Source organism: Anser brachyrhynchus, assembly GCF_964034855.1.
Source record: "Anser brachyrhynchus genome assembly, chromosome: Z".
In the NCBI taxonomy this organism is placed as follows: domain Eukaryota; kingdom Metazoa; phylum Chordata; class Aves; order Anseriformes; family Anatidae; genus Anser; species Anser brachyrhynchus.
The window spans coordinates 4,328,444-4,356,024 of NC_137697.1; the positions used below are offsets into that span (position 1 = coordinate 4,328,444).

Sequence of the window (27,581 nt, forward strand, 5' to 3'; positions counted from 1 at the left end):
CCACTAAACCCTGACCCTAAGCACCACGTCCAAACTTTCCTAAAACACCCCCAGGGACAGTGATGCCACCACCTCCCTGGGCAACCCAATCCAACACCTGACCACTATTTCAGAGAGGAAATGTCTCAGAATTTCCAACCTAAACCTTCCCTGGCACAACTTCAGGCTATTCTCTCTTGTCCTACCGCTACTTATCTGTGAGAAGAGGCCAACCCCCAGCTCCCCACACCTTCCTTTCAGGTTGCTGTAGAGAGCCATAAGCTCTGCCCTGAGCCTCCTCTTCTCGAGAAGAAAAAACCCCAGTTCCCTCAGCCACTCCTCATTAACACTTGTGGTCCAGGCAGTTCACCAGCTTCACAGCCCTTCTCTGGGCACACTCCAGGGCCTTGATGTCTCTCTTGTACTGAGGGGACCAAAACTGAACACAGGACTCGAGGTGTGGCCTCACCATAGCAGAGTACAGGGGGATGATCAGCTCCCCGCTCCTGCTGGCCATACTATTCCTAATACAAGCCAGGATGCCACTGGCCTTGTTGGCCACCCAGGCACACTGCCAGTATCATTTTCAAAATATTCCAAAACATAAAAAGCAACGATGAATTGTTACCAAAAAAAAAGACAAATACGAAACCTAAAAAACCACACAAAAACTACTACCATTTCAAAAACGAAAAATATAAACACGTGAGACGCATGGGAAACTTTACCGGAAAAAAGACATACCAAAGAGGAAGAAAAAGGGAAGCCATAAAAAGTTCTCTCAGACAGAGCTCCACAGCCACCCTCTTCCCACCACTTTCACATCCCCCACACAAACACTAAGGACGGATTACCCACCACCTCAACAAAAAACACCAGCCAAGGACCTCCAGCACCCGCACCACGCTCAGGGCCACCCCAACAACGCACTTCCCCACACACCACAACCACCAAAACTGAAAACCACAGCCGGAAACTCTCACCAACCAGAAAGCGACGAAGGGAAAGAGAGATGCCGCACCGCATAAAGCCCGACACACGGCAGCACCCCGAGCACTGCCACCACCCGCACCACCACCCAGCCCCAACAGGCTCCTGCCCAGCGCGACCCAACACCCACCATGCCTGGGCCCGCAGCCCCACCACCAACAGCCATCCACAGCGCCCTGGCGCTCCTGCTCCTCCTCACGCCTCCCGCCGACGCCTTCTCCTGCAGCCCCCTGCGCCTCCACGACAGCGCCTTCCCCTGGGACAGCCTCCAGCTCCTCCGCGACATGGCTCCCAGCCCCACGCAGCCCTGCCCGCACCAACACGCGCCTTGCTCCTTCCCGGACACCCTCCTGGACACCAACGACACACAGCAAGCCGCACACGCCGCCCTCCACCTCCTCCAGCACCTCTTCGACACCCTCAGCAGCCCCAGCACCCCCGCGCACTGGCTCCACAGCGCACGCCACGACCTCCTCAACCAGCTCCAGCACCACATCCACCACCTCGAGCGCTGCTTCCCAGCCGACGCCACGCGCTTCCACAGGCGAGGGCCCCGCAACCTTCACCTCGGCATCAACAAGTACTTCGGCTGCATCCAACACTTCCTCCAGAACCACACCTACAGCCCCTGCGCCTGGCACCACGTCCGCCTCGAGGCTCACGCCTGCTTCCAGCGCATCCACCGCCTCACCCGCGCCATGCGCTAAGAGGAGCCCCACACGCGCACCTCCCTCCCTCCCGCCTCCTATTTATCTATTTATTCAACTATTTATTGAAAACAAATAAACTTCACCTTTTCTACAAACCTTAACAGTGGCTCTTGTCTCACCAGTACAGAACCTCCCAAGGGGGCAGCCCACCTCCACACACAACCACCGCACCGAGCCCCACACAAGGACTCAAACACGGGGCCATCTCCCCTTCCCTCCCTCCCTCATGGCAGCTCGGGCTGGCACGGGGTGGGGTGGGAGCAGAAGGCTGCTCCAGCGTGCGGGGGCCAGCCCCAAATCCTCTTCCCCAGGGCCTCCACAACTGCTCCACGCTCAGGCAGCACCAAAGAAAAAGACGTGCCACCTCGCTCGGCGTTCAGCTGCATGCTCTGCAGATGGGGCACAGCACCCTCCTGCACACCGTGTCCCCGTGCTGCTTGCTGCATCACTCGGACCTGCGGGTCGCTCACTCAAGAGCCAGACGACAGACACAAATACTTCGTATTCTCTTCACTTCAGATACCTTTCCCGGGGCCGCAGATTTGGACAACAGCTCCCTTCCTCCTGCTCTTTGAACACCAACGACGAGCCATAGGGCAAAATGTGCAAGGTCCTGCCACGGACCTCCCACATCAGCCATGGCACATACAGACCCCCCTCCCACAGCCATGGCACATACAGACCCCCCTCCCACAGCCATGGCACATACAGACCTGCTAGTGACCTTCCCGTAACTAGGGGGAACCTAAGAGAAAGGTGGGGAGGGACTCACTCTGTGAGGGTGGAGGGAGAGGACGCCAGATAATGGCTTTCCACTAAAAGAGGGTACATTTACGTTACACTTTCCAAAGAAATCCTTTACTATAACGCTGCTGAGGCACCGGCACACGCTGCCCAAAGAAGCTGGGAATGCCCCGTCCCTGGCAGTGCTCAAGTCCAGGCTGGATGGCGTTTTCGGCACCAGGTCTGGAGGGAGGTGCCCCAGACCATGGCAGTGGGTTGGGACCGGCTGACCTTTAAGGTCCTTTCTAACCCCAACCATCCAAAAATTCTAGGATCTCAGGAAGCCTCCTCCTTCACCTCTTCCCACGTGAGAGAAATAACAAAGGGAACAGGGCTCAGCCCATCCCAAAAACAACACCCTTGCCATACAAACAGCTGATGGGCACTATACCTTCTCTCCACGTGCCACGGCTCACAAGGAACAGAAAGCAACAACCACAAGACTTGGTGCCTGAGGCCATGCGAATGGCAACACACACCCAGCTCGCAAAAAGAAAAACCCCCCTTCTTCCTTTTGCCCAAAGCAAACGCCTGTCCTAAATGCTCACAGCAGCTTCAAACGCTTAAGCCTCTAGGAGCTCCTCATACAGAGACATTCAGGGACCGAGGACCTACACCCACACCCACCTCCTCTCAAACAACCACCACGAAGCAATGGGGACACCAGACACCTCCCTAAGGCTCCTTCGAAGAACATCGCTTCGCAATCCTTGGAAAACACAAATAGAATCATAGAATCATAGAATATCCTGAGTTGGAAGGGACCCTTAAGGATCATCAAGTCCAACTCTTGATACCGCACAGGTCTACCCAAAAGTTCAGATCCAATCTCTTCTTAAATTCAGACAGGCTCGGTGCAGTGACCACTTCCCTGGGGAGCCTGTTCCAGTGTGCAACCACCCTCTCTGTGAAGAACCCCCTCCTGATGTCGAGCCTAAATTTCCCCTGCCTCAGCTTAACCCCATTCCCGCGGGTCCTGTCACTGGTGTTAATGGAGAAAAGGTCTCCTGCCTCTCGACACCCCCTTACGAGGAAGTTGTAGACTGTGATGAGGTCTCCCCTCAGCCTCCTCTTCTCCAGGCTGAACAGGCCCAGTGACCTCAGCCGTTCCTCGTACGTCTTCCCCTCCAGGCCTTTCACCATCTTCGTAGCCCTCCTCTGTACACTCTCCAACAGTTTCATGTCCTTTTTATACTGTGGTGCCCAGAACTGCACACAGTACTCGAGGTGAGGCCGCACCAGCGCAGAGTAGAGCGGGACAATCACCTCCCTTGACCTACTAGCGATGCCGTGCTTGATGCACCCCAGGACACGGTTGGCCCTCCTGGCCGCCAGGGCACACTGCTGGCTCATATTCAACTTGCTGTCTACCACGACCCCCAGATCCCTCTCTTCTAGGCTGCTCTCCAGCGTCTCATCGCCCAGTCTGTACGTGCAGCCAGGGTTTCCCCGTCCCAGGTGCAGGACCCAGCACTTGCTCTTATTGAACTTCATGCGGTTGCTGATCGCCCAGCTCTCCAACCTATCCAGATCAGAAACATCAACACATACAAGGGAAAACACACGCAACACATTAATAGTACAAAGACGACAACCTAACGCTACGGGATTGCATAGCGAAAGTGGACTTGGGCAGAAAGAGAAATTTCAATGAAGCTACGACAAAAACATCCCCCTACAGGCCAAAATAGAAACCAGAAATAGAAAAAAGAACCACATCTGCGGCACACCTTCCGCAGCACCTTCTCCCCACCACTTTCACATCCCCCGCCTCCCAATACCCCCAAAAAACACCAGCCAAAACACCAGCCAAGGACCTCCAGCACCCGCACCACGCTCAGGGCCACCCCAACAACGCACTTCCCCACACACCACAACCACAACCACCAAAACTGAAAACCACAGCCGGAAACTCTCACCAACCAGAAAGCGACGAAGGGAAAGAGAGATGCCGCACCGCATAAAGCCCGACACACGGCAGCACCCCGAGCACTGCCACCACCCGCACCACCACCCAGCCCCAACAGGCTCCTGCCCAGCGCGACCCAACACCCACCATGCCTGGGCCCGCAGCCCCACCACCAACAGCCATCCACAGCGCCCTGGCGCTCCTGCTCCTCCTCACGCCTCTCGCCAACGCCTTCTCCTGCAGCCCCCTGCGCCTCCACGACAGCGCCTTCCCCTGGGACAGCCTCCAGCTCCTCCGCGACATGGCTCCCAGCCCCACGCAGCCCTGCCCGCACCAACACGCGCCTTGCTCCTTCCCGGACACCCTCCTGGACACCAACGACACACAGCAAGCCGCACACGCCGCCCTCCACCTCCTCCAGCACCTCTTCGACACCCTCAGCAGCCCCAGCACCCCCGCGCACTGGCTCCACAGCGCACGCCACGACCTCCTCAACCAGCTCCAGCACCACATCCACCACCTCGAGCGCTGCTTCCCAGCCGACGCCACGCGCTTCCACAGGCGAGGGCCCCGCAACCTTCACCTCGGCATCAACAAGTACTTCGGCTGCATCCAACACTTCCTCCAGAACCACACCTACAGCCCCTGCGCCTGGGACCACGTCCGCCTCGAGGCTCACGCCTGCTTCCAGCGCATCCACCGCCTCACCCGCGCCATGCGCTAAGAGGAGCCCCACACGCGCACCTCCCTCCCTCCCGCCTCCTATTTATCTATTTATTCAACTATTTATTGAAAACAAATAAACTTCACCTTTTCTACAAACCTTAACAGTGGCTCTTGTCTCACCAGTACAGAACCTCCCAAGGGGGCAGCCCACCTCCACACACAACCACCGCACCGAGCCCCACACAAGGACTCAAACACGGGGCCATCTCCCCTTCCCTCCCTCCCTCATGGCAGCTCGGGCTGGCACGGGGTGGGGTGGGAGCAGAAGGCTGCTCCAGCGTGCGGGGGCCAGCCCCAAATCCTCTTCCCCAGGGCCTCCACAACTGCTCCACGCTCAGGCAGCACCAAAGAAAAAGACGTGCCACCTCGCTCGGCGTTCAGCTGCATGCTCTGCAGATGGGGCACAGCACCCTCCTGCACACCGTGTCCCCGTGCTGCTTGCTGCATCACTCGGACCTGCGGGTCGCTCACTCAAGAGCCAGACGACAGACACAAATACTTCGTATTCTCTTCACTTCAGATACCTTTCCCGGGGCCGCAGATTTGGACAACAGCTCCCTTCCTCCTGCTCTTTGAACACCAACGACGAGCCATAGGGCAAAATGTGCAAGGTCCTGCCACGGACCTCCCACATCAGCCATGGCACATACAGACCCCCCTCCCACAGCCATGGCACATACAGACCTGCTAGTGACCTTCCCGTAACTAGGGGGAACCTAAGAGAAAGGTGGGGAGGGACTCACTCTGTGAGGGTGGAGGGAGAGGACGCCAGATAATGGCTTTCCACTAAAAGAGGGTACATTTACGTTACACTTTCCAAAGAAATCCTTTACTATAACGCTGCTGAGGCACCGGCACACGCTGCCCAAAGAAGCTGGGAATGCCCCGTCCCTGGCAGTGCTCAAGTCCAGGCTGGATGGCGTTTTCGGCACCAGGTCTGGAGGGAGGTGCCCCAGACCATGGCAGTGGGTTGGGACCGGCTGACCTTTAAGGTCCTTTCTAACCCCAACCATCCAAAAATTCTAGGATCTCAGGAAGCCTCCTCCTTCACCTCTTCCCACGTGAGAGAAATAACAAAGGGAACAGGGCTCAGCCCATCCCAAAAACAACACCCTTGCCATACAAACAGCTGATGGGCACTATACCTTCTCTCCACGTGCCACGGCTCACAAGGAACAGAAAGCAACAACCACAAGACTTGGTGCCTGAGGCCATGCGAATGGCAACACACACCCAGCTCGCAAAAAGAAAAACCCCCCTTCTTCCTTTTGCCCAAAGCAAACGCCTGTCCTAAATGCTCACAGCAGCTTCAAACGCTTAAGCCTCTAGGAGCTCCTCATACAGAGACATTCAGGGACCGAGGACCTACACCCACACCCACCTCCTCTCAAACAACCACCACGAAGCAATGGGGACACCAGACACCTCCCTAAGGCTCCTTCGAAGAACATCGCTTCGCAATCCTTGGAAAACACAAATAGAATCATAGAATCATAGAATATCCTGAGTTGGAAGGGACCCTTAAGGATCATCAAGTCCAACTCTTGATACCGCACAGGTCTACCCAAAAGTTCAGATCCAATCTCTTCTTAAATTCAGACAGGCTCGGTGCAGTGACCACTTCCCTGGGGAGCCTGTTCCAGTGTGCAACCACCCTCTCTGTGAAGAACCCCCTCCTGATGTCGAGCCTAAATTTCCCCTGCCTCAGCTTAACCCCATTCCCGCGGGTCCTGTCACTGGTGTTAATGGAGAAAAGGTCTCCTGCCTCTCGACACCCCCTTACGAGGAAGTTGTAGACTGTGATGAGGTCTCCCCTCAGCCTCCTCTTCTCCAGGCTGAACAGGCCCAGTGACCTCAGCCGTTCCTCGTACGTCTTCCCCTCCAGGCCTTTCACCATCTTCGTAGCCCTCCTCTGTACACTCTCCAACAGTTTCATGTCCTTTTTATACTGTGGTGCCCAGAACTGCACACAGTACTCGAGGTGAGGCCGCACCAGCGCAGAGTAGAGCGGGACAATCACCTCCCTTGACCTACTAGCGATGCCGTGCTTGATGCACCCCAGGACACGGTTGGCCCTCCTGGCCGCCAGGGCACACTGCTGGCTCATATTCAACTTGCTGTCTACCACGACCCCCAGATCCCTCTCTTCTAGGCTGCTCTCCAGCGTCTCATCGCCCAGTCTGTACGTGCAGCCAGGGTTTCCCCGTCCCAGGTGCAGGACCCAGCACTTGCTCTTATTGAACTTCATGCGGTTGCTGATCGCCCAGCTCTCCAACCTATCCAGATCAGAAACATCAACACATACAAGGGAAAACACACGCAACACATTAATAGTACAAAGACGACAACCTAACGCTACGGGATTGCATAGCGAAAGTGGACTTGGGCAGAAAGAGAAATTTCAATGAAGCTACGACAAAAACATCCCCCTACAGGCCAAAATAGAAACCAGAAATAGAAAAAAGAACCACATCTGCGGCACACCTTCCGCAGCACCTTCTCCCCACCACTTTCACATCCCCCGCCTCCCAATACCCCCAAAAAACACCAGCCAAAACACCAGCCAAGGACCTCCAGCACCCGCACCACGCTCAGGGCCACCCCAACAACGCACTTCCCCACACACCACAACCACAACCACCAAAACTGAAAACCACAGCCGGAAACTCTCACCAACCAGAAAGCGACGAAGGGAAAGAGAGATGCCGCACCGCATAAAGCCCGACACACGGCAGCACCCCGAGCACTGCCACCACCCGCACCACCACCCAGCCCCAACAGGCTCCTGCCCAGCGCGACCCAACACCCACCATGCCTGGGCCCGCAGCCCCACCACCAACAGCCATCCACAGCGCCCTGGCGCTCCTGCTCCTCCTCACGCCTCCCGCCGACGCCTTCTCCTGCAGCCCCCTGCGCCTCCACGACAGCGCCTTCCCCTGGGACAGCCTCCAGCTCCTCCGCGACATGGCTCCCAGCCCCACGCAGCCCTGCCCGCACCAACACGCGCCTTGCTCCTTCCCGGACACCCTCCTGGACACCAACGACACACAGCAAGCCGCACACGCCGCCCTCCACCTCCTCCAGCACCTCTTCGACACCCTCAGCAGCCCCAGCACCCCCGCGCACTGGCTCCACAGCGCACGCCACGACCTCCTCAACCAGCTCCAGCACCACATCCACCACCTCGAGCGCTGCTTCCCAGCCGACGCCACGCGCTTCCACAGGCGAGGGCCCCGCAACCTTCACCTCGGCATCAACAAGTACTTCGGCTGCATCCAACACTTCCTCCAGAACCACACCTACAGCCCCTGCGCCTGGCACCACATCCGCCTCGAGGCTCACGCCTGCTTCCAGCGCATCCACCGCCTCACCCGCGCCATGCGCTAAGAGGAGCCCCACACGCGCACCTCCCTCCCTCCCGCCTCCTATTTATCTATTTATTCAACTATTTATTGAAAACAAATAAACTTCACCTTTTCTACAAACCTTAACAGTGGCTCTTGTCTCACCAGTACAGAACCTCCCAAGGGGGCAGCCCACCTCCACACACAACCACCGCACCGAGCCCCACACAAGGACTCAAACACGGGGCCATCTCCCCTTCCCTCCCTCCCTCATGGCAGCTCGGGCTGGCACGGGGTGGGGTGGGAGCAGAAGGCTGCTCCAGCGTGCGGGGGCCAGCCCCAAATCCTCTTCCCCAGGGCCTCCACAACTGCTCCACGCTCAGGCAGCACCAAAGAAAAAGACGTGCCACCTCGCTCGGCGTTCAGCTGCATGCTCTGCAGATGGGGCACAGCACCCTCCTGCACACCGTGTCCCCGTGCTGCTTGCTGCATCACTCGGACCTGCGGGTCGCTCACTCAAGAGCCAGACGACAGACACAAATACTTCGTATTCTCTTCACTTCAGATACCTTTCCCGGGGCCGCAGATTTGGACAACAGCTCCCTTCCTCCTGCTCTTTGAACACCAACGACGAGCCATAGGGCAAAATGTGCAAGGTCCTGCCACGGACCTCCCACATCAGCCATGGCACATACAGACCCCCCTCCCACAGCCATGGCACATACAGACCCCCCTCCCACAGCCATGGCACATACAGACCCCCCTCCCACAGCCATGGCACATACAGACCTGCTAGTGACCTTCCCGTAACTAGGGGGAACCTAAGAGAAAGGTGGGGAGGGACTCACTCTGTGAGGGTGGAGGGAGAGGACGCCAGATAATGGCTTTCCACTAAAAGAGGGTACATTTACGTTACACTTTCCAAAGAAATCCTTTACTATAACGCTGCTGAGGCACCGGCACACGCTGCCCAAAGAAGCTGGGAATGCCCCGTCCCTGGCAGTGCTCAAGTCCAGGCTGGATGGCGTTTTCGGCACCAGGTCTGGAGGGAGGTGCCCCAGACCATGGCAGTGGGTTGGGACCGGCTGACCTTTAAGGTCCTTTCTAACCCCAACCATCCAAAAATTCTAGGATCTCAGGAAGCCTCCTCCTTCACCTCTTCCCACGTGAGAGAAATAACAAAGGGAACAGGGCTCAGCCCATCCCAAAAACAACACCCTTGCCATACAAACAGCTGATGGGCACTATACCTTCTCTCCACGTGCCACGGCTCACAAGGAACAGAAAGCAACAACCACAAGACTTGGTGCCTGAGGCCATGCGAATGGCAACACACACCCAGCTCGCAAAAAGAAAAACCCCCCTTCTTCCTTTTGCCCAAAGCAAACGCCTGTCCTAAATGCTCACAGCAGCTTCAAACGCTTAAGCCTCTAGGAGCTCCTCATACAGAGACATTCAGGGACCGAGGACCTACACCCACACCCACCTCCTCTCAAACAACCACCACGAAGCAATGGGGACACCAGACACCTCCCTAAGGCTCCTTCGAAGAACATCGCTTCGCAATCCTTGGAAAACACAAATAGAATCATAGAATCATAGAATATCCTGAGTTGGAAGGGACCCTTAAGGATCATCAAGTCCAACTCTTGATACCGCACAGGTCTACCCAAAAGTTCAGATCCAATCTCTTCTTAAATTCAGACAGGCTCGGTGCAGTGACCACTTCCCTGGGGAGCCTGTTCCAGTGTGCAACCACCCTCTCTGTGAAGAACCCCCTCCTGATGTCGAGCCTAAATTTCCCCTGCCTCAGCTTAACCCCATTCCCGCGGGTCCTGTCACTGGTGTTAATGGAGAAAAGGTCTCCTGCCTCTCGACACCCCCTTACGAGGAAGTTGTAGACTGTGATGAGGTCTCCCCTCAGCCTCCTCTTCTCCAGGCTGAACAGGCCCAGTGACCTCAGCCGTTCCTCGTACGTCTTCCCCTCCAGGCCTTTCACCATCTTCGTAGCCCTCCTCTGTACACTCTCCAACAGTTTCATGTCCTTTTTATACTGTGGTGCCCAGAACTGCACACAGTACTCGAGGTGAGGCCGCACCAGCGCAGAGTAGAGCGGGACAATCACCTCCCTTGACCTACTAGCGATGCCGTGCTTGATGCACCCCAGGACACGGTTGGCCCTCCTGGCCGCCAGGGCACACTGCTGGCTCATATTCAACTTGCTGTCTACCACAACCCCCAGATCCCTCTCTTCTAGGCTGCTCTCCAGCGTCTCATCGCCCAGTCTGTACGTGCAGCCAGGGTTTCCCCGTCCCAGGTGCAGGACCCAGCACTTGCTCTTATTGAACTTCATGCGGTTGCTGATCGCCCAGCTCTCCAACCTATCCAGATCAGAAACATCAACACATACAAGGGAAAACACACGCAACACATTAATAGTACAAAGACGACAACCTAACGCTACGGGATTGCATAGCGAAAGTGGACTTGGGCAGAAAGAGAAATTTCAATGAAGCTACGACAAAAACATCCCCCTACAGGCCAAAATAGAAACCAGAAATAGAAAAAAGAACCACATCTGCGGCACACCTTCCGCAGCACCTTCTCCCCACCACTTTCACATCCCCCGCCTCCCAATACCCCCAAAAAACACCAGCCAAAACACCAGCCAAGGACCTCCAGCACCCGCACCACGCTCAGGGCCACCCCAACAACGCACTTCCCCACACACCACAACCACAACCACCAAAACTGAAAACCACAGCCGGAAACTCTCACCAACCAGAAAGCGACGAAGGGAAAGAGAGATGCCGCACCGCATAAAGCCCGACACACGGCAGCACCCCGAGCACTGCCACCACCCGCACCACCACCCAGCCCCAACAGGCTCCTGCCCAGCGCGACCCAACACCCACCATGCCTGGGCCCGCAGCCCCACCACCAACAGCCATCCACAGCGCCCTGGCGCTCCTGCTCCTCCTCACGCCTCTCGCCAACGCCTTCTCCTGCAGCCCCCTGCGCCTCCACGACAGCGCCTTCCCCTGGGACAGCCTCCAGCTCCTCCGCGACATGGCTCCCAGCCCCACGCAGCCCTGCCCGCACCAACACGCGCCTTGCTCCTTCCCGGACACCCTCCTGGACACCAACGACACACAGCAAGCCGCACACGCCGCCCTCCACCTCCTCCAGCACCTCTTCGACACCCTCAGCAGCCCCAGCACCCCCGCGCACTGGCTCCACAGCGCACGCCACGACCTCCTCAACCAGCTCCAGCACCACATCCACCACCTCGAGCGCTGCTTCCCAGCCGACGCCACGCGCTTCCACAGGCGAGGGCCCCGCAACCTTCACCTCGGCATCAACAAGTACTTCGGCTGCATCCAACACTTCCTCCAGAACCACACCTACAGCCCCTGCGCCTGGGACCACGTCCGCCTCGAGGCTCACGCCTGCTTCCAGCGCATCCACCGCCTCACCCGCGCCATGCGCTAAGAGGAGCCCCACACGCGCACCTCCCTCCCTCCCGCCTCCTATTTATCTATTTATTCAACTATTTATTGAAAACAAATAAACTTCACCTTTTCTACAAACCTTAACAGTGGCTCTTGTCTCACCAGTACAGAACCTCCCAAGGGGGCAGCCCACCTCCACACACAACCACCGCACCGAGCCCCACACAAGGACTCAAACACGGGGCCATCTCCCCTTCCCTCCCTCCCTCATGGCAGCTCGGGCTGGCACGGGGTGGGGTGGGAGCAGAAGGCTGCTCCAGCGTGCGGGGGCCAGCCCCAAATCCTCTTCCCCAGGGCCTCCACAACTGCTCCACGCTCAGGCAGCACCAAAGAAAAAGACGTGCCACCTCGCTCGGCGTTCAGCTGCATGCTCTGCAGATGGGGCACAGCACCCTCCTGCACACCGTGTCCCCGTGCTGCTTGCTGCATCACTCGGACCTGCGGGTCGCTCACTCAAGAGCCAGACGACAGACACAAATACTTCGTATTCTCTTCACTTCAGATACCTTTCCCGGGGCCGCAGATTTGGACAACAGCTCCCTTCCTCCTGCTCTTTGAACACCAACGACGAGCCATAGGGCAAAATGTGCAAGGTCCTGCCACGGACCTCCCACATCAGCCATGGCACATACAGACCCCCCTCCCACAGCCATGGCACATACAGACCCCCCTCCCACAGCCATGGCACATACAGACCTGCTAGTGACCTTCCCGTAACTAGGGGGAACCTAAGAGAAAGGTGGGGAGGGACTCACTCTGTGAGGGTGGAGGGAGAGGACGCCAGATAATGGCTTTCCACTAAAAGAGGGTACATTTACGTTACACTTTCCAAAGAAATCCTTTACTATAACGCTGCTGAGGCACCGGCACACGCTGCCCAAAGAAGCTGGGAATGCCCCGTCCCTGGCAGTGCTCAAGTCCAGGCTGGATGGCGTTTTCGGCACCAGGTCTGGAGGGAGGTGCCCCAGACCATGGCAGTGGGTTGGGACCGGCTGACCTTTAAGGTCCTTTCTAACCCCAACCATCCAAAAATTCTAGGATCTCAGGAAGCCTCCTCCTTCACCTCTTCCCACGTGAGAGAAATAACAAAGGGAACAGGGCTCAGCCCATCCCAAAAACAACACCCTTGCCATACAAACAGCTGATGGGCACTATACCTTCTCTCCACGTGCCACGGCTCACAAGGAACAGAAAGCAACAACCACAAGACTTGGTGCCTGAGGCCATGCGAATGGCAACACACACCCAGCTCGCAAAAAGAAAAACCCCCCTTCTTCCTTTTGCCCAAAGCAAACGCCTGTCCTAAATGCTCACAGCAGCTTCAAACGCTTAAGCCTCTAGGAGCTCCTCATACAGAGACATTCAGGGACCGAGGACCTACACCCACACCCACCTCCTCTCAAACAACCACCACGAAGCAATGGGGACACCAGACACCTCCCTAAGGCTCCTTCGAAGAACATCGCTTCGCAATCCTTGGAAAACACAAATAGAATCATAGAATCATAGAATATCCTGAGTTGGAAGGGACCCTTAAGGATCATCAAGTCCAACTCTTGATACCGCACAGGTCTACCCAAAAGTTCAGATCCAATCTCTTCTTAAATTCAGACAGGCTCGGTGCAGTGACCACTTCCCTGGGGAGCCTGTTCCAGTGTGCAACCACCCTCTCTGTGAAGAACCCCCTCCTGATGTCGAGCCTAAATTTCCCCTGCCTCAGCTTAACCCCATTCCCGCGGGTCCTGTCACTGGTGTTAATGGAGAAAAGGTCTCCTGCCTCTCGACACCCCCTTACGAGGAAGTTGTAGACTGTGATGAGGTCTCCCCTCAGCCTCCTCTTCTCCAGGCTGAACAGGCCCAGTGACCTCAGCCGTTCCTCGTACGTCTTCCCCTCCAGGCCTTTCACCATCTTCGTAGCCCTCCTCTGTACACTCTCCAACAGTTTCATGTCCTTTTTATACTGTGGTGCCCAGAACTGCACACAGTACTCGAGGTGAGGCCGCACCAGCGCAGAGTAGAGCGGGACAATCACCTCCCTTGACCTACTAGCGATGCCGTGCTTGATGCACCCCAGGACACGGTTGGCCCTCCTGGCCGCCAGGGCACACTGCTGGCTCATATTCAACTTGCTGTCTACCACGACCCCCAGATCCCTCTCTTCTAGGCTGCTCTCCAGCGTCTCATCGCCCAGTCTGTACGTGCAGCCAGGGTTTCCCCGTCCCAGGTGCAGGACCCAGCACTTGCTCTTATTGAACTTCATGCGGTTGCTGATCGCCCAGCTCTCCAACCTATCCAGATCAGAAACATCAACACATACAAGGGAAAACACACGCAACACATTAATAGTACAAAGACGACAACCTAACGCTACGGGATTGCATAGCGAAAGTGGACTTGGGCAGAAAGAGAAATTTCAATGAAGCTACGACAAAAACATCCCCCTACAGGCCAAAATAGAAACCAGAAATAGAAAAAAGAACCACATCTGCGGCACACCTTCCGCAGCACCTTCTCCCCACCACTTTCACATCCCCCGCCTCCCAATACCCCCAAAAAACACCAGCCAAAACACCAGCCAAGGACCTCCAGCACCCGCACCACGCTCAGGGCCACCCCAACAACGCACTTCCCCACACACCACAACCACCAAAACTGAAAACCACAGCCGGAAACTCTCACCAACCAGAAAGCGACGAAGGGAAAGAGAGATGCCGCACCGCATAAAGCCCGACACACGGCAGCACCCCGAGCACTGCCACCACCCGCACCACCACCCAGCCCCAACAGGCTCCTGCCCAGCGCGACCCAACACCCACCATGCCTGGGCCCGCAGCCCCACCACCAACAGCCATCCACAGCGCCCTGGCGCTCCTGCTCCTCCTCACGCCTCCCGCCGACGCCTTCTCCTGCAGCCCCCTGCGCCTCCACGACAGCGCCTTCCCCTGGGACAGCCTCCAGCTCCTCCGCGACATGGCTCCCAGCCCCACGCAGCCCTGCCCGCACCAACACGCGCCTTGCTCCTTCCCGGACACCCTCCTGGACACCAACGACACACAGCAAGCCGCACACGCCGCCCTCCACCTCCTCCAGCACCTCTTCGACACCCTCAGCAGCCCCAGCACCCCCGCGCACTGGCTCCACACCGCACGCCACGACCTCCTCAACCAGCTCCAGCACCACATCCACCACCTCGAGCGCTGCTTCCCAGCCGACGCCACGCGCTTCCACAGGCGAGGGCCCCGCAACCTTCACCTCGGCATCAACAAGTACTTCGGCTGCATCCAACACTTCCTCCAGAACCACACCTACAGCCCCTGCGCCTGGCACCACGTCCGCCTCGAGGCTCACGCCTGCTTCCAGCGCATCCACCGCCTCACCCGCGCCATGCGCTAAGAGGAGCCCCACACGCGCACCTCTGCCCTCACGCCTCCCTTCGCCCACCACACTGGGGCGCTGACAAGAACTGACCAGAGCCCACAGACCACCACCACCCACCACCTCCTTATTTAACTATTTATTTCAACCAAGCTTGTCGTCTATTTATTAACTATTTATGCAAAGGAAATAAAGACCTTTTGTAAGAACCTGACCAGTCCTAGAGCATCCCTCTCGCTGGCCTGAGGGCATCTGGATAATGCCCTCATCTCCAGCCTTACACTTCTGCTTAGCCCTCAAGTGCTCAGGCGCTTCCACTCAACCATCTCGGGACAACCCCACCAACCAAACTCGTCTCCATCACCCCTCTCCCGTCCCGTCCCGGGGCACCTCTCCCAACAGCCCCTCTCTCTCTCTCTCCCCACGCACACCCTCGCAGCTACCACCCCCACGCACCCAGCCCCTCTCTCCTTCTCTCAGCCTCCATCAGCATGCACAGCTCGCTCTCGCTCCACTCCTCTCCTACCACCTCCACAGCTTCAGCGACCACAAACCCCTCCCTCCACCACACCGCTGATGACCTCGCCAGGCACACCGCTCCTCAGCCAACCAGCCCCTTCACAGCCCGCTGACCGCTCTCCCACCCACACGGCCCAGGATCAACGTGGCCTTCGCGCCTGACCACGCACACTGCACGCTCACGGGCATGACGCACCCGCTGGTCACAGCCAACACAGCTGCACGAGAGGAATCTCCTCTTTGACTCAAGCTTCTCCTCTCAGGACAACGGTACCCTCCTACCTCACCAAGGGACACCACCCAACGTCATCTTTTTACACTGCACGGAGAAATTTAATGAAATATAACAAGGGCAAGTGTAGAGTCCTGCATCTGGGCAAGCACACCTCCATACACCACGATGCCTTGGGGACCGTCCTGCTGGACAGCAGCAAAGGGGAAACGGACCCGGGGGTCCTGGTGAACAGCACGATGACCAGGAGCCAGCTCTGTGCGCTCGTGGCTAAGAAGGCCAATGGCATCCTGGGGTGGATTACAAGGGCTGTGGTTATTACGTTAAGACAGCCTCTCCTTCCCCTCTACTCTGCCCTGCTGAGACCGCATCTGGAATATCGTCTCCGGTTCTCGGACCCTTACTTCACTAAGGACACGGAACTGCTTGAGAGAGTCCCGCACACAGCCACGAGGATGAGGAAGGGAGTGGAGCATCTCCCTTACGACGAACGGCTGAGGGAGCTGGGTCTCTTTAGCTTGGAGAGCACGAGACTCAGGGGTCACCTCGATGTGTAAAGGATGCGTGTCAGGAGGACGGAGACAGGTTCTTCTCTCTGACATCTAAAGATAGGACAAGAAGCAATGCGTGCAAGCTGCAATACTCAGGTTACACCTCACGTTCTGTGTAAGTATGAGACAAAACTGTTTCAAGGTGAGGGTGAGAGAACACTGGAACAGGCTGACCACGGGAGTTGTGGAGTCCCCTTCTCTGGAGGCATTCAAAACCTGCCTGGATGCGTTCTTGTGCGACGTCATCTAAGTCTTCCTGCTCTGGCAGTGGGAACAGACTAGATGATTGGCCAAGGTCCCTTCCAATCCCTCGTATTTTGTGATTCTGTGTGATTCTACCAAAGCTTTCGTACTTCCTCTCACAGTACCCTTCTGGACAAAACGGACAGCAAACAGCTCATCAACTACACAGCACGATGGGAAAACAACCACCAGACGAGGCGGCCTCAGCGGCTTACGCTAAACGGGGTTACAGCAGGCTGGCAGCCAGTCACTAACGGCATGCCCTAGCCCACCATTTTAGGGACAGGGCTCTTTAATGCCTTCACAAAAAACCTGGATGAAGGACTCAAAGGCAGAACACGTCACTTAGCGAACACCGCTACACTCGCAAGAGGCGCGGACTCCCGCGAGGACACAGAGCCCTTGCACGGAGCCCTTGGCAAACCAGAGGGCTGGGCACTCACCAACCACCTCACGCGCACCAACAGCAAGCGCTGCACTGGGCTGCACCGGGGACGGGGCAACCCTGCCTTCACCTGCACACGGGAGGAACACAGGCCAGACAGCGGCCCCACAGAAACACATCTCAGCGTTTGGGTCAACACCAAGCGCAACATGAGCCAGCAGCATGCCCTGGCAGACAAAAGGGACAGCCGTATCCTGGGCGGCCTCAGGCCCAGCGAGGGAAGGGACTGTCCCACTCTGCTCTGGGGCAGCCTCACCTCGAGCACCCCCTACACTTCTGGGTACCACAAAACAAGGGCATAAAGCCATTGGAGAACTTCCAAAGGAGGGAAACGGAGACTGTGAAAGGTCCGGAGAGCAAGACGAGTGAGCAGTAGATGAGGTCCCTCACTTCCTGCAGCCAACAATAGAGGAGACGGAGGGGACGCCTCATGCCGGCCTACAGCTCCCTCATGAGGGAGCAGAGGGGCAGGCGCTGAGCTCTGCTCTCTGGGGACAGCGACAGGACCCCAGGGAACGCCATGGAGCTGGGACAGGGGAGGGTCACCCTGCCTCTTAGGAAAAGGTTCTTCCCAGTCAAGGTAGCTGGACACTGGAACACGCTCCACAGGGAGATGGTCACGGCACCAAACCCTCCCGGAGCTCAAGGAGTGCTTGGACAAGGCTCTCACAAATACAGTTTGGTTCTTGGCTCCTCCACCATGGACCCGGGACTTGGACTCCGTGATCCCTGAGGGTCCCTTCACACTCACAATATAACATGGTTCTACAATTCTTCTTGCCTCCTGACACCTTCACAGCCTTCTTGACAGCCTTCGTCCCACAAGGACCAACCAACGCCTACATGCCAGGACAGAGGAAAGAGCTCCTTGCCATTCTACTGCTTCACAAAGAACTAATACCAAAACAAAGGGGAAAGACAGACCAAAAACCAAACCCAATACGACCAGCAACCGGCCTTCACACAACAAAAGCACATGCTCAGAAAGGCAATTCTGAAGGGCAAAAGAAAAGCATGATAGCACTCCTCAAGGAATAAAGGGAAACCCTCACACACCCACACCACAACCGCTCTCGCGGCCTCTGCCCCAGCGCTTGCACACCCTGCCTTCAACCACACCACCACTGCAGACAACCTCCCGTCAACCACAACACTCCCCTCGCAGGGAGGCATGCACAGCACCACGGCCAATGCAGTGTCCTCTCTGGAGACACGAGATGGACTTGATGAGTTAGCGCAACAACGCTAGGGAACGGTCTAGACAACAAGTCTTACGAGGGGGGCACAGGGACCCTGTGTCCCTCCGTTTGAACGAAAGAGGGCTCAGGGGAGACCTTGCTGTACTTCACAAATAACTTAAGGGACGTTGCGTTGCAAGGTGGAGAACGGGGCTCTTCTCCACAGCACTAAGAGGGAAAAGGGCCTTACGGTTCACCAGCAGAGGTCTAGCTTGGAGACAAGGAGAAATTTCATGACTGAAACGGTTGGGCAGCATTGGAATAGGCTGTCCGGCAAAATGGTTGAGTCAGTATCCCTGGAGATCTTCGAGAAACGCGTACATTCAGGACGTAATGCCAAGCGTTACTGCTGGACTCTAATTCAAGATTAATGGTTCAACTAGATGATCTTAGACGTCTTCCCCAAACTCTATGATTCCATGACCCTTGGGGGTCCCTTCATTTGCAGGAAACGCTACCATAAAGTTCCTCTTCATCCAAAAACAAAACGCACACAAACCCAAGACACGGGTGATCCGACACAGGGACAAGCAGCAGACAAGCTTTGGGAAGCTCCATCCAGACAGACATTCAAAGCACAGGAAGACGAGGGACACATCTCCTCCAACGATACCTGACCACAGAACCGCAGTAGGACCGAGCAGCTCACAACACCCCTGCCTCCAGAAACACCTCTAAACCTGCCACGAACGACTGCGCTGAAAGTAAAATGCAACAGACAGGCAAAATAAGACCACAAAGAAAAAACCCAGACCCAACACTAGGGCATGACATAGGGAAAGCGGACCTAGGGAGGAAGAGCGATCTTGGGGAGTACTCAACTACTCTCCCTCAAGGCCAAAAGGGAAACACAAAGAAAAGCACATCCGCAACACAGCTGCGCCAGCACCCTCTTCCCACCACTTTCACATCCCCCACACAAACACTAAGGACAGATTACCCACCACCTCAACAAAAAACACCAGCCAAGTACCTCCAGCACCCGCACCACGCTCAGGGCCACCCCAACAACGCACTTCCCCACACACCACAACCACCAAAACTGAAAACCACAGCCGGAAACTCTCACCAACCAGAAAGAGACGAAGGGAAAGAGAGATGCCGCACCGCATAAAGCCCGACACACGGCAGCACCCCGAGCACTGCCACCACCCGCACCACCACCCAGCCCCAACAGGCTCCTGCCCAGCGCGACCCAACACCCACCATGCCTGGGCCCGCAGCCCCACCACCAACAGCCATCCACAGCGCCCTGGCGCTCCTGCTCCTCCTCACGCCTCCCGCCGACGCCTTCTCCTGCAGCCCCCTGCGCCTCCACGACAGCGCCTTCCCCTGGGACAGCCTCCAGCTCCTCCGCGACATGGCTCCCAGCCCCACGCAGCCCTGCCCGCACCAACACGCGCCTTGCTCCTTCCCGGACACCCTCCTGGACACCAACGACACACAGCAAGCCGCACACGCCGCCCTCCACCTCCTCCAGCACCTCTTCGACACCCTCAGCAGCCCCAGCACCCCCGCGCACTGGCTCCACACCGCACGCCACGACCTCCTCAACCAGCTCCAGCACCACATCCACCACCTCGAGCGCTGCTTCCCAGCCGACGCCACGCGCTTCCACAGGCGAGGGCCCCGCAACCTTCACCTCGGCATCAACAAGTACTTCGGCTGCATCCAACACTTCCTCCAGAACCACACCTACAGCCCCTGCGCCTGGGACCACGTCCGCCTCGAGGCTCACGCCTGCTTCCAGCGCATCCACCGCCTCACCCGCGCCATGCGCTAAGAGGAGCCCCACACGCGCACCTCCCTCCCTCCCGCCTCCTATTTATCTATTTATTCAACTATTTATTGAAAACAAATAAACTTCACCTTTTCTACAAACCTTAACAGTGGCTCTTGTCTCACCAGTACAGAACCTCCCAAGGGGGCAGCCCACCTCCACACACAACCACCGCACCGAGCCCCACACAAGGACTCAAACACGGGGCCATCTCCCCTTCCCTCCCTCCCTCATGGCAGCTCGGGCTGGCACGGGGTGGGGTGGGAGCAGAAGGCTGCTCCAGCGTGCGGGGGCCAGCCCCAAATCCTCTTCCCCAGGGCCTCCACAACTGCTCCACGCTCAGGCAGCACCAAAGAAAAAGACGTGCCACCTCGCTCGGCGTTCAGCTGCATGCTCTGCAGATGGGGCACAGCACCCTCCTGCACACCGTGTCCCCGTGCTGCTTGCTGCATCACTCGGACCTGCGGGTCGCTCACTCAAGAGCCAGACGACAGACACAAATACTTCGTATTCTCTTCACTTCAGATACCTTTCCCGGGGCCGCAGATTTGGACAACAGCTCCCTTCCTCCTGCTCTTTGAACACCAACGACGAGCCATAGGGCAAAATGTGCAAGGTCCTGCCACGGACCTCCCACATCAGCCATGGCACATACAGACCCCCCTCCCACAGCCATGGCACATACAGACCTGCTAGTGACCTTCCCGTAACTAGGGGGAACCTAAGAGAAAGGTGGGGAGGGACTCACTCTGTGAGGGTGGAGGGAGAGGACGCCAGATAATGGCTTTCCACTAAAAGAGGGTACATTTACGTTACACTTTCCAAAGAAATCCTTTACTATAACGCTGCTGAGGCACCGGCACACGCTGCCCAAAGAAGCTGGGAATGCCCCGTCCCTGGCAGTGCTCAAGTCCAGGCTGGATGGCGTTTTCGGCACCAGGTCTGGAGGGAGGTGCCCCAGACCATGGCAGTGGGTTGGGACCGGCTGACCTTTAAGGTCCTTTCTAACCCCAACCATCCAAAAATTCTAGGATCTCAGGAAGCCTCCTCCTTCACCTCTTCCCACGTGAGAGAAATAACAAAGGGAACAGGGCTCAGCCCATCCCAAAAACAACACCCTTGCCATACAAACAGCTGATGGGCACTATACCTTCTCTCCACGTGCCACGGCTCACAAGGAACAGAAAGCAACAACCACAAGACTTGGTGCCTGAGGCCATGCGAATGGCAACACACACCCAGCTCGCAAAAAGAAAAACCCCCCTTCTTCCTTTTGCCCAAAGCAAACGCCTGTCCTAAATGCTCACAGCAGCTTCAAACGCTTAAGCCTCTAGGAGCTCCTCATACAGAGACATTCAGGGACCGAGGACCTACACCCACACCCACCTCCTCTCAAACAACCACCACGAAGCAATGGGGACACCAGACACCTCCCTAAGGCTCCTTCGAAGAACATCGCTTCGCAATCCTTGGAAAACACAAATAGAATCATAGAATCATAGAATATCCTGAGTTGGAAGGGACCCTTAAGGATCATCAAGTCCAACTCTTGATACCGCACAGGTCTACCCAAAAGTTCAGATCCAATCTCTTCTTAAATTCAGACAGGCTCGGTGCAGTGACCACTTCCCTGGGGAGCCTGTTCCAGTGTGCAACCACCCTCTCTGTGAAGAACCCCCTCCTGATGTCGAGCCTAAATTTCCCCTGCCTCAGCTTAACCCCATTCCCGCGGGTCCTGTCACTGGTGTTAATGGAGAAAAGGTCTCCTGCCTCTCGACACCCCCTTACGAGGAAGTTGTAGACTGTGATGAGGTCTCCCCTCAGCCTCCTCTTCTCCAGGCTGAACAGGCCCAGTGACCTCAGCCGTTCCTCGTACGTCTTCCCCTCCAGGCCTTTCACCATCTTCGTAGCCCTCCTCTGTACACTCTCCAACAGTTTCATGTCCTTTTTATACTGTGGTGCCCAGAACTGCACACAGTACTCGAGGTGAGGCCGCACCAGCGCAGAGTAGAGCGGGACAATCACCTCCCTTGACCTACTAGCGATGCCGTGCTTGATGCACCCCAGGACACGGTTGGCCCTCCTGGCCGCCAGGGCACACTGCTGGCTCATATTCAACTTGCTGTCTACCACAACCCCCAGATCCCTCTCTTCTAGGCTGCTCTCCAGCGTCTCATCGCCCAGTCTGTACGTGCAGCCAGGGTTTCCCCGTCCCAGGTGCAGGACCCAGCACTTGCTCTTATTGAACTTCATGCGGTTGCTGATCGCCCAGCTCTCCAACCTATCCAGATCAGAAACATCAACACATACAAGGGAAAACACACGCAACACATTAATAGTACAAAGACGACAACCTAACGCTACGGGATTGCATAGCGAAAGTGGACTTGGGCAGAAAGAGAAATTTCAATGAAGCTACGACAAAAACATCCCCCTACAGGCCAAAATAGAAACCAGAAATAGAAAAAAGAACCACATCTGCGGCACACCTTCCGCAGCACCTTCTCCCCACCACTTTCACATCCCCCGCCTCCCAATACCCCCAAAAAACACCAGCCAAAACACCAGCCAAGGACCTCCAGCACCCGCACCACGCTCAGGGCCACCCCAACAACGCACTTCCCCACACACCACAACCACCAAAACTGAAAACCACAGCCGGAAACTCTCACCAACCAGAAAGCGACGAAGGGAAAGAGAGATGCCGCACCGCATAAAGCCCGACACACGGCAGCACCCCGAGCACTGCCACCACCCGCACCACCACCCAGCCCCAACAGGCTCCTGCCCAGCGCGACCCAACACCCACCATGCCTGGGCCCGCAGCCCCACCACCAACAGCCATCCACAGCGCCCTGGCGCTCCTGCTCCTCCTCACGCCTCCCGCCGACGCCTTCTCCTGCAGCCCCCTGCGCCTCCACGACAGCGCCTTCCCCTGGGACAGCCTCCAGCTCCTCCGCGACATGGCTCCCAGCCCCACGCAGCCCTGCCCGCACCAACACGCGCCTTGCTCCTTCCCGGACACCCTCCTGGACACCAACGACACACAGCAAGCCGCACACGCCGCCCTCCACCTCCTCCAGCACCTCTTCGACACCCTCAGCAGCCCCAGCACCCCCGCGCACTGGCTCCACAGCGCACGCCACGACCTCCTCAACCAGCTCCAGCACCACATCCACCACCTCGAGCGCTGCTTCCCAGCCGACGCCACGCGCTTCCACAGGCGAGGGCCCCGCAACCTTCACCTCGGCATCAACAAGTACTTCGGCTGCATCCAACACTTCCTCCAGAACCACACCTACAGCCCCTGCGCCTGGCACCACGTCCGCCTCGAGGCTCACGCCTGCTTCCAGCGCATCCACCGCCTCACCCGCGCCATGCGCTAAGAGGAGCCCCACACGCGCACCTCTGCCCTCACGCCTCCCTTCGCCCACCACACTGGGGCGCTGACAAGAACTGACCAGAGCCCACAGACCACCACCACCCACCACCTCCTTATTTAACTATTTATTTCAACCAAGCTTGTCGTCTATTTATTAACTATTTATGCAAAGGAAATAAAGACCTTTTGTAAGAACCTGACCAGTCCTAGAGCATCCCTCTCGCTGGCCTGAGGGCATCTGGATAATGCCCTCATCTCCAGCCTTACACTTCTGCTTAGCCCTCAAGTGCTCAGGCGCTTCCACTCAACCATCTCGGGACAACCCCACCAACCACACTCGTCTCCATCACCCCTCTCCCGTCCCGTCCCGGGGCACCTCTGCCAACAGCCCCTCTCTCTCTCTCTCCCCACGCACACCCTCGCAGCTACCACCCCCACGCACCCAGCCCCTCTCTCCTTCTCTCAGCCTCCATCAGCATGCACAGCTCGCTCTCGCTCCACTCCTCTCCTACCACCTCCACAGCTTCAGCGACCACAAACCCCTCCCTCCACCACACCGCTGATGACCTCGCCAGGCACACCGCTCCTCAGCCAACCAGCCCCTTCACAGCCCGCTGACCGCTCTCCCACCCACACGGCCCAGGATCAACGTGGCCTTCGCGCCTGACCACGCACACTGCACGCTCACGGGCATGACGCACTCCCTGGTCACAGCCAACACAGCTGCACGAGAGGAATCTCCTCTTTGACTCAAGCTTCTCCTCTCAGGACAACGGTACCCTCCTACCTCACCAAGGGACACCACCCAACGTCATCTTTTTACACTGCACGGAGAAATTTAATGAAATATAACAAGGGCAAGTGTAGAGTCCTGCATCTGGGCAAGCACAACTCCAGACACCACGATGCCTTGGGGACCGTCCTGCTGGACAGCAGCAAAGGGGAAACGGACCCGGGGGTCCTGGTGAACAGCACGATGACCAGGAGCCAGCTCTGTGCGCTCGTGGCTAAGAAGGCCAATGGCATCCTGGGGTGGATTACAAGGGCTGTGGTTATTACGTTAAGACAGCCTCTCCTTCCCCTCTACTCTGCCCTGCTGAGACCGCATCTGGAATATCGTCTCCGGTTCTCGGACCCTTACTTCACTAAGGACACGGAACTGCTTGAGAGAGTCCCGCACACAGCCACGAGGATGAGGAAGGGAGTGGAGCATCTCCCTTACGACGAACGGCTGAGGGAGCTGGGTCTCTTTAGCTTGGAGAGCACGAGACTCAGGGGTCACCTCGATGTGTAAAGGATGCGTGTCAGGAGGACGGAGACAGGTTCTTCTCTCTGACATCTAAAGATAGGACAAGAAGCAATGCGTGCAAGCTGCAATACTCAGGTTACACCTCACGTTCTGTGTACACATGAGACAAAACTGTTTCACGGTGAGGGTGAGAGAACACTGGAACAGGCTGACCACGGGAGTTGTGGAGTCCCCTTCTCTGGAGGCATTCAAAACCTGCCTGGATGCGTTCTTGTGTGACGTCATCTAAGTCTTCCTGCTCTGGCAGTGGGAACAGACTAGATGATTGGCCAAGGTCCCTTCCAATCCCTCGTATTTTGTGATTGTGTGATTCTACCAAAGCTTTCGTACTTCCTCTCACAGTACCCTTCTGGACAAAACGGACAGCAAACAGCTCATCAACTACACAGCACGATGGGAAAACAACCACCAGACGAGGCGGCCTCAGCGGCTTACGCTAAACGGGGTTACAGCAGGCTGGCAGCCAGTCACTAACGGCATGCCCTAGCCCACCATTTTAGGGACAGGGCTCTTTAATGCCTTCACAAAAAACCTGGATGAAGGACTCAAAGGCAGAACACGTCACTTAGCGAACACCGCTACACTCGCAAGAGGCGCGGACTCCCGCGAGGACACAGAGCCCTTGCACGGAGCCCTTGGCAAACCAGAGGGCTGGGCACTCACCAACCACCTCACGCGCACCAACAGCAAGCGCTGCACTGGGCTGCACCGGGGACGGGGCAACCCTGCCTTCACCTGCACACGGGAGGAACACAGGCCAGACAGCGGCCCCACAGAAACACATCTCAGCGTTTGGGTCAACACCAAGCGCAACATGAGCCAGCAGCATGCCCTGGCAGACAAAAGGGACAGCCGTATCCTGGGCGGCCTCAGGCCCAGCGAGGGAAGGGACTGTCCCACTCTGCTCTGGGGCAGCCTCACCTCGAGCACCCCCTACACTTCTGGGTACCACAAAACAAGGGCATAAAGCCATTGGAGAACTTCCAAAGGAGGGAAACGGAGACTGTGAAAGGTCCGGAGAGCAAGACGAGTGAGCAGTAGATGAGGTCCCTCACTTCCTGCAGCCAACAATAGAGGAGACGGAGGGGACGCCTCATGCCGGCCTACAGCTCCCTCATGAGGGAGCAGAGGGGCAGGCGCTGAGCTCTGCTCTCTGGGGACAGCGACAGGACCCCAGGGAACGCCATGGAGCTGGGACAGGGGAGGGTCACCCTGCCTCTTAGGAAAAGGTTCTTCCCAGTCAAGGTAGCTGGACACTGGAACACGCTCCACAGGGAGATGGTCACGGCACCAAACCCTCCCGGAGCTCAAGGAGTGCTTGGACAAGGCTCTCACAAATACAGTTTGGTTCTTGGCTCCTCCACCATGGACCCGGGACTTGGACTCCGTGATCCCTGAGGGTCCCTTCACACTCACAATATAACATGGTTCTACAATTCTTCTTGCCTCCTGACACCTTCACAGCCTTCTTGACAGCCTTCGTCCCACAAGGACCAACCAACGCCTACATGCCAGGACAGAGGAAAGAGCTCCTTGCCATTCTACTGCTTCACAAAGAACTAATACCAAAACAAAGGGGAAAGACAGACCAAAAACCAAACCCAATACGACCAGCAACCGGCCTTCACACAACAAAAGCACATGCTCAGAAAGGCAATTCTGAAGGGCAAAAGAAAAGCATGATAGCACTCCTCAAGGAATAAAGGGAAACCCTCACACACCCACACCACAACCGCTCTCGCGGCCTCTGCCCCAGCGCTTGCACACCCTGCCTTCAACCACACCACCACTGCAGACAACCTCCCGTCAACCACAACACTCCCCTCGCAGGAAGGCACGTACAGCACCACGACCAATGCAGTGTCCTCTCTGGAGACACGAGATGGACTTGATGAGTTAGCGCAACAACGCTAGGGAACGGTCTAGACAACAAGTCTTACGAGGGGGGCACAGGGACCCTGTGTCCCTCCGTTTGAACGAAAGAGGGCTCAGGGGAGACCTTGCTGTACTTCACAAATAACTTAAGGGACGTTGCGTTGCAAGGTGGAGAACGGGGCTCTTCTCCACAGCACTAAGAGGGAAAAGGGCCTTACGGTTCACCAGCAGAGGTCTAGCTTGGAGACAAGGAGAAATTTCATGACTGAAACGGTTGGGCAGCATTGGAATAGGCTGTCCGGCAAAATGGTTGAGTCAGTATCCCTGGAGATCTTCGAGAAACGCGTACATTCAGGACGTAATGCCAAGCGTTACTGCTGGACTCTAATTCAAGATTAATGGTTCAACTAGATGATCTTAGACGTCTTCCCCAAACTCTATGATTCCATGACCCTTGGGGGTCCCTTCATTTGCAGGAAACGCTACCATAAAGTTCCTCTTCATCCAAAAACAAAACGCACACAAACCCAAGACACGGGTGATCCGACACAGGGACAAGCAGCAGACAAGCTTTGGGAAGCTCCATCCAGACAGACATTCAAAGCACAGGAAGACGAGGGACACATCTCCTCCAACGATACCTGACCACAGAACCGCAGTAGGACCGAGCAGCTCACAA

The 27,581-nt window shown here is 56.9% G+C and overlaps 7 protein-coding genes across 10 annotated transcripts in view; 6 read left to right on the plus strand and 1 right to left on the minus strand.

Annotated features, from left to right (window-relative positions):
- The window catches only part of UBAP2 (ubiquitin associated protein 2), a 117,645-nt gene that overhangs the window by 14,429 nt on the left and 75,635 nt on the right, over positions 1-27,581 (minus strand). The gene's annotated exons all lie outside the window — the stretch shown is intronic.
- On the plus strand, positions 48-1,678 carry LOC308186000 (interferon-like). Its single transcript, XM_080574787.1, has one exon. It carries the CDS (start codon positions 1,101-1,103, stop codon positions 1,674-1,676), a length of 576 nt encoding a protein of 191 aa, XP_080430913.1. The 5' UTR covers positions 48-1,100; the 3' UTR covers positions 1,677-1,678.
- LOC308185994 (interferon-like) lies at positions 4,518-5,095 on the plus strand (the record flags this gene model as incomplete). The annotated part of the gene is made up of 1 exon (XM_080574781.1): positions 4,518-5,095. The coding sequence occupies exon 1, from the start codon at positions 4,520-4,522 to the stop codon at positions 5,093-5,095; it is 576 nt and encodes a 191-aa protein (XP_080430907.1). The 5' UTR covers positions 4,518-4,519.
- LOC308185993 (interferon-like) lies at positions 11,356-11,933 on the plus strand (the record flags this gene model as incomplete). Its single annotated transcript, XM_080574780.1, has 1 exon — positions 11,356-11,933. Exon 1 carries the CDS (start codon positions 11,358-11,360, stop codon positions 11,931-11,933), a length of 576 nt encoding a protein of 191 aa, XP_080430906.1. The 5' UTR covers positions 11,356-11,357.
- On the plus strand, positions 11,953-19,021 carry LOC308185996 (interferon-like). Its single transcript, XM_080574783.1, has one exon. It carries the CDS (start codon positions 14,771-14,773, stop codon positions 15,344-15,346), a length of 576 nt encoding a protein of 191 aa, XP_080430909.1. The 5' UTR covers positions 11,953-14,770; the 3' UTR covers positions 15,347-19,021.
- On the plus strand, positions 19,647-20,339 carry LOC308185995 (interferon; the record flags this gene model as incomplete). Its single annotated transcript, XM_080574782.1, has 1 exon — positions 19,647-20,339. The coding sequence occupies exon 1, from the start codon at positions 19,764-19,766 to the stop codon at positions 20,337-20,339; it is 576 nt and encodes a 191-aa protein (XP_080430908.1). The 5' UTR covers positions 19,647-19,763.
- On the plus strand, positions 23,147-27,395 carry LOC308185997 (interferon-like; the record flags this gene model as incomplete). The annotated part of the gene is made up of 1 exon (XM_080574784.1): positions 23,147-27,395. One exon carries the CDS (start codon positions 23,147-23,149, stop codon positions 23,720-23,722), a length of 576 nt encoding a protein of 191 aa, XP_080430910.1. The 3' UTR covers positions 23,723-27,395.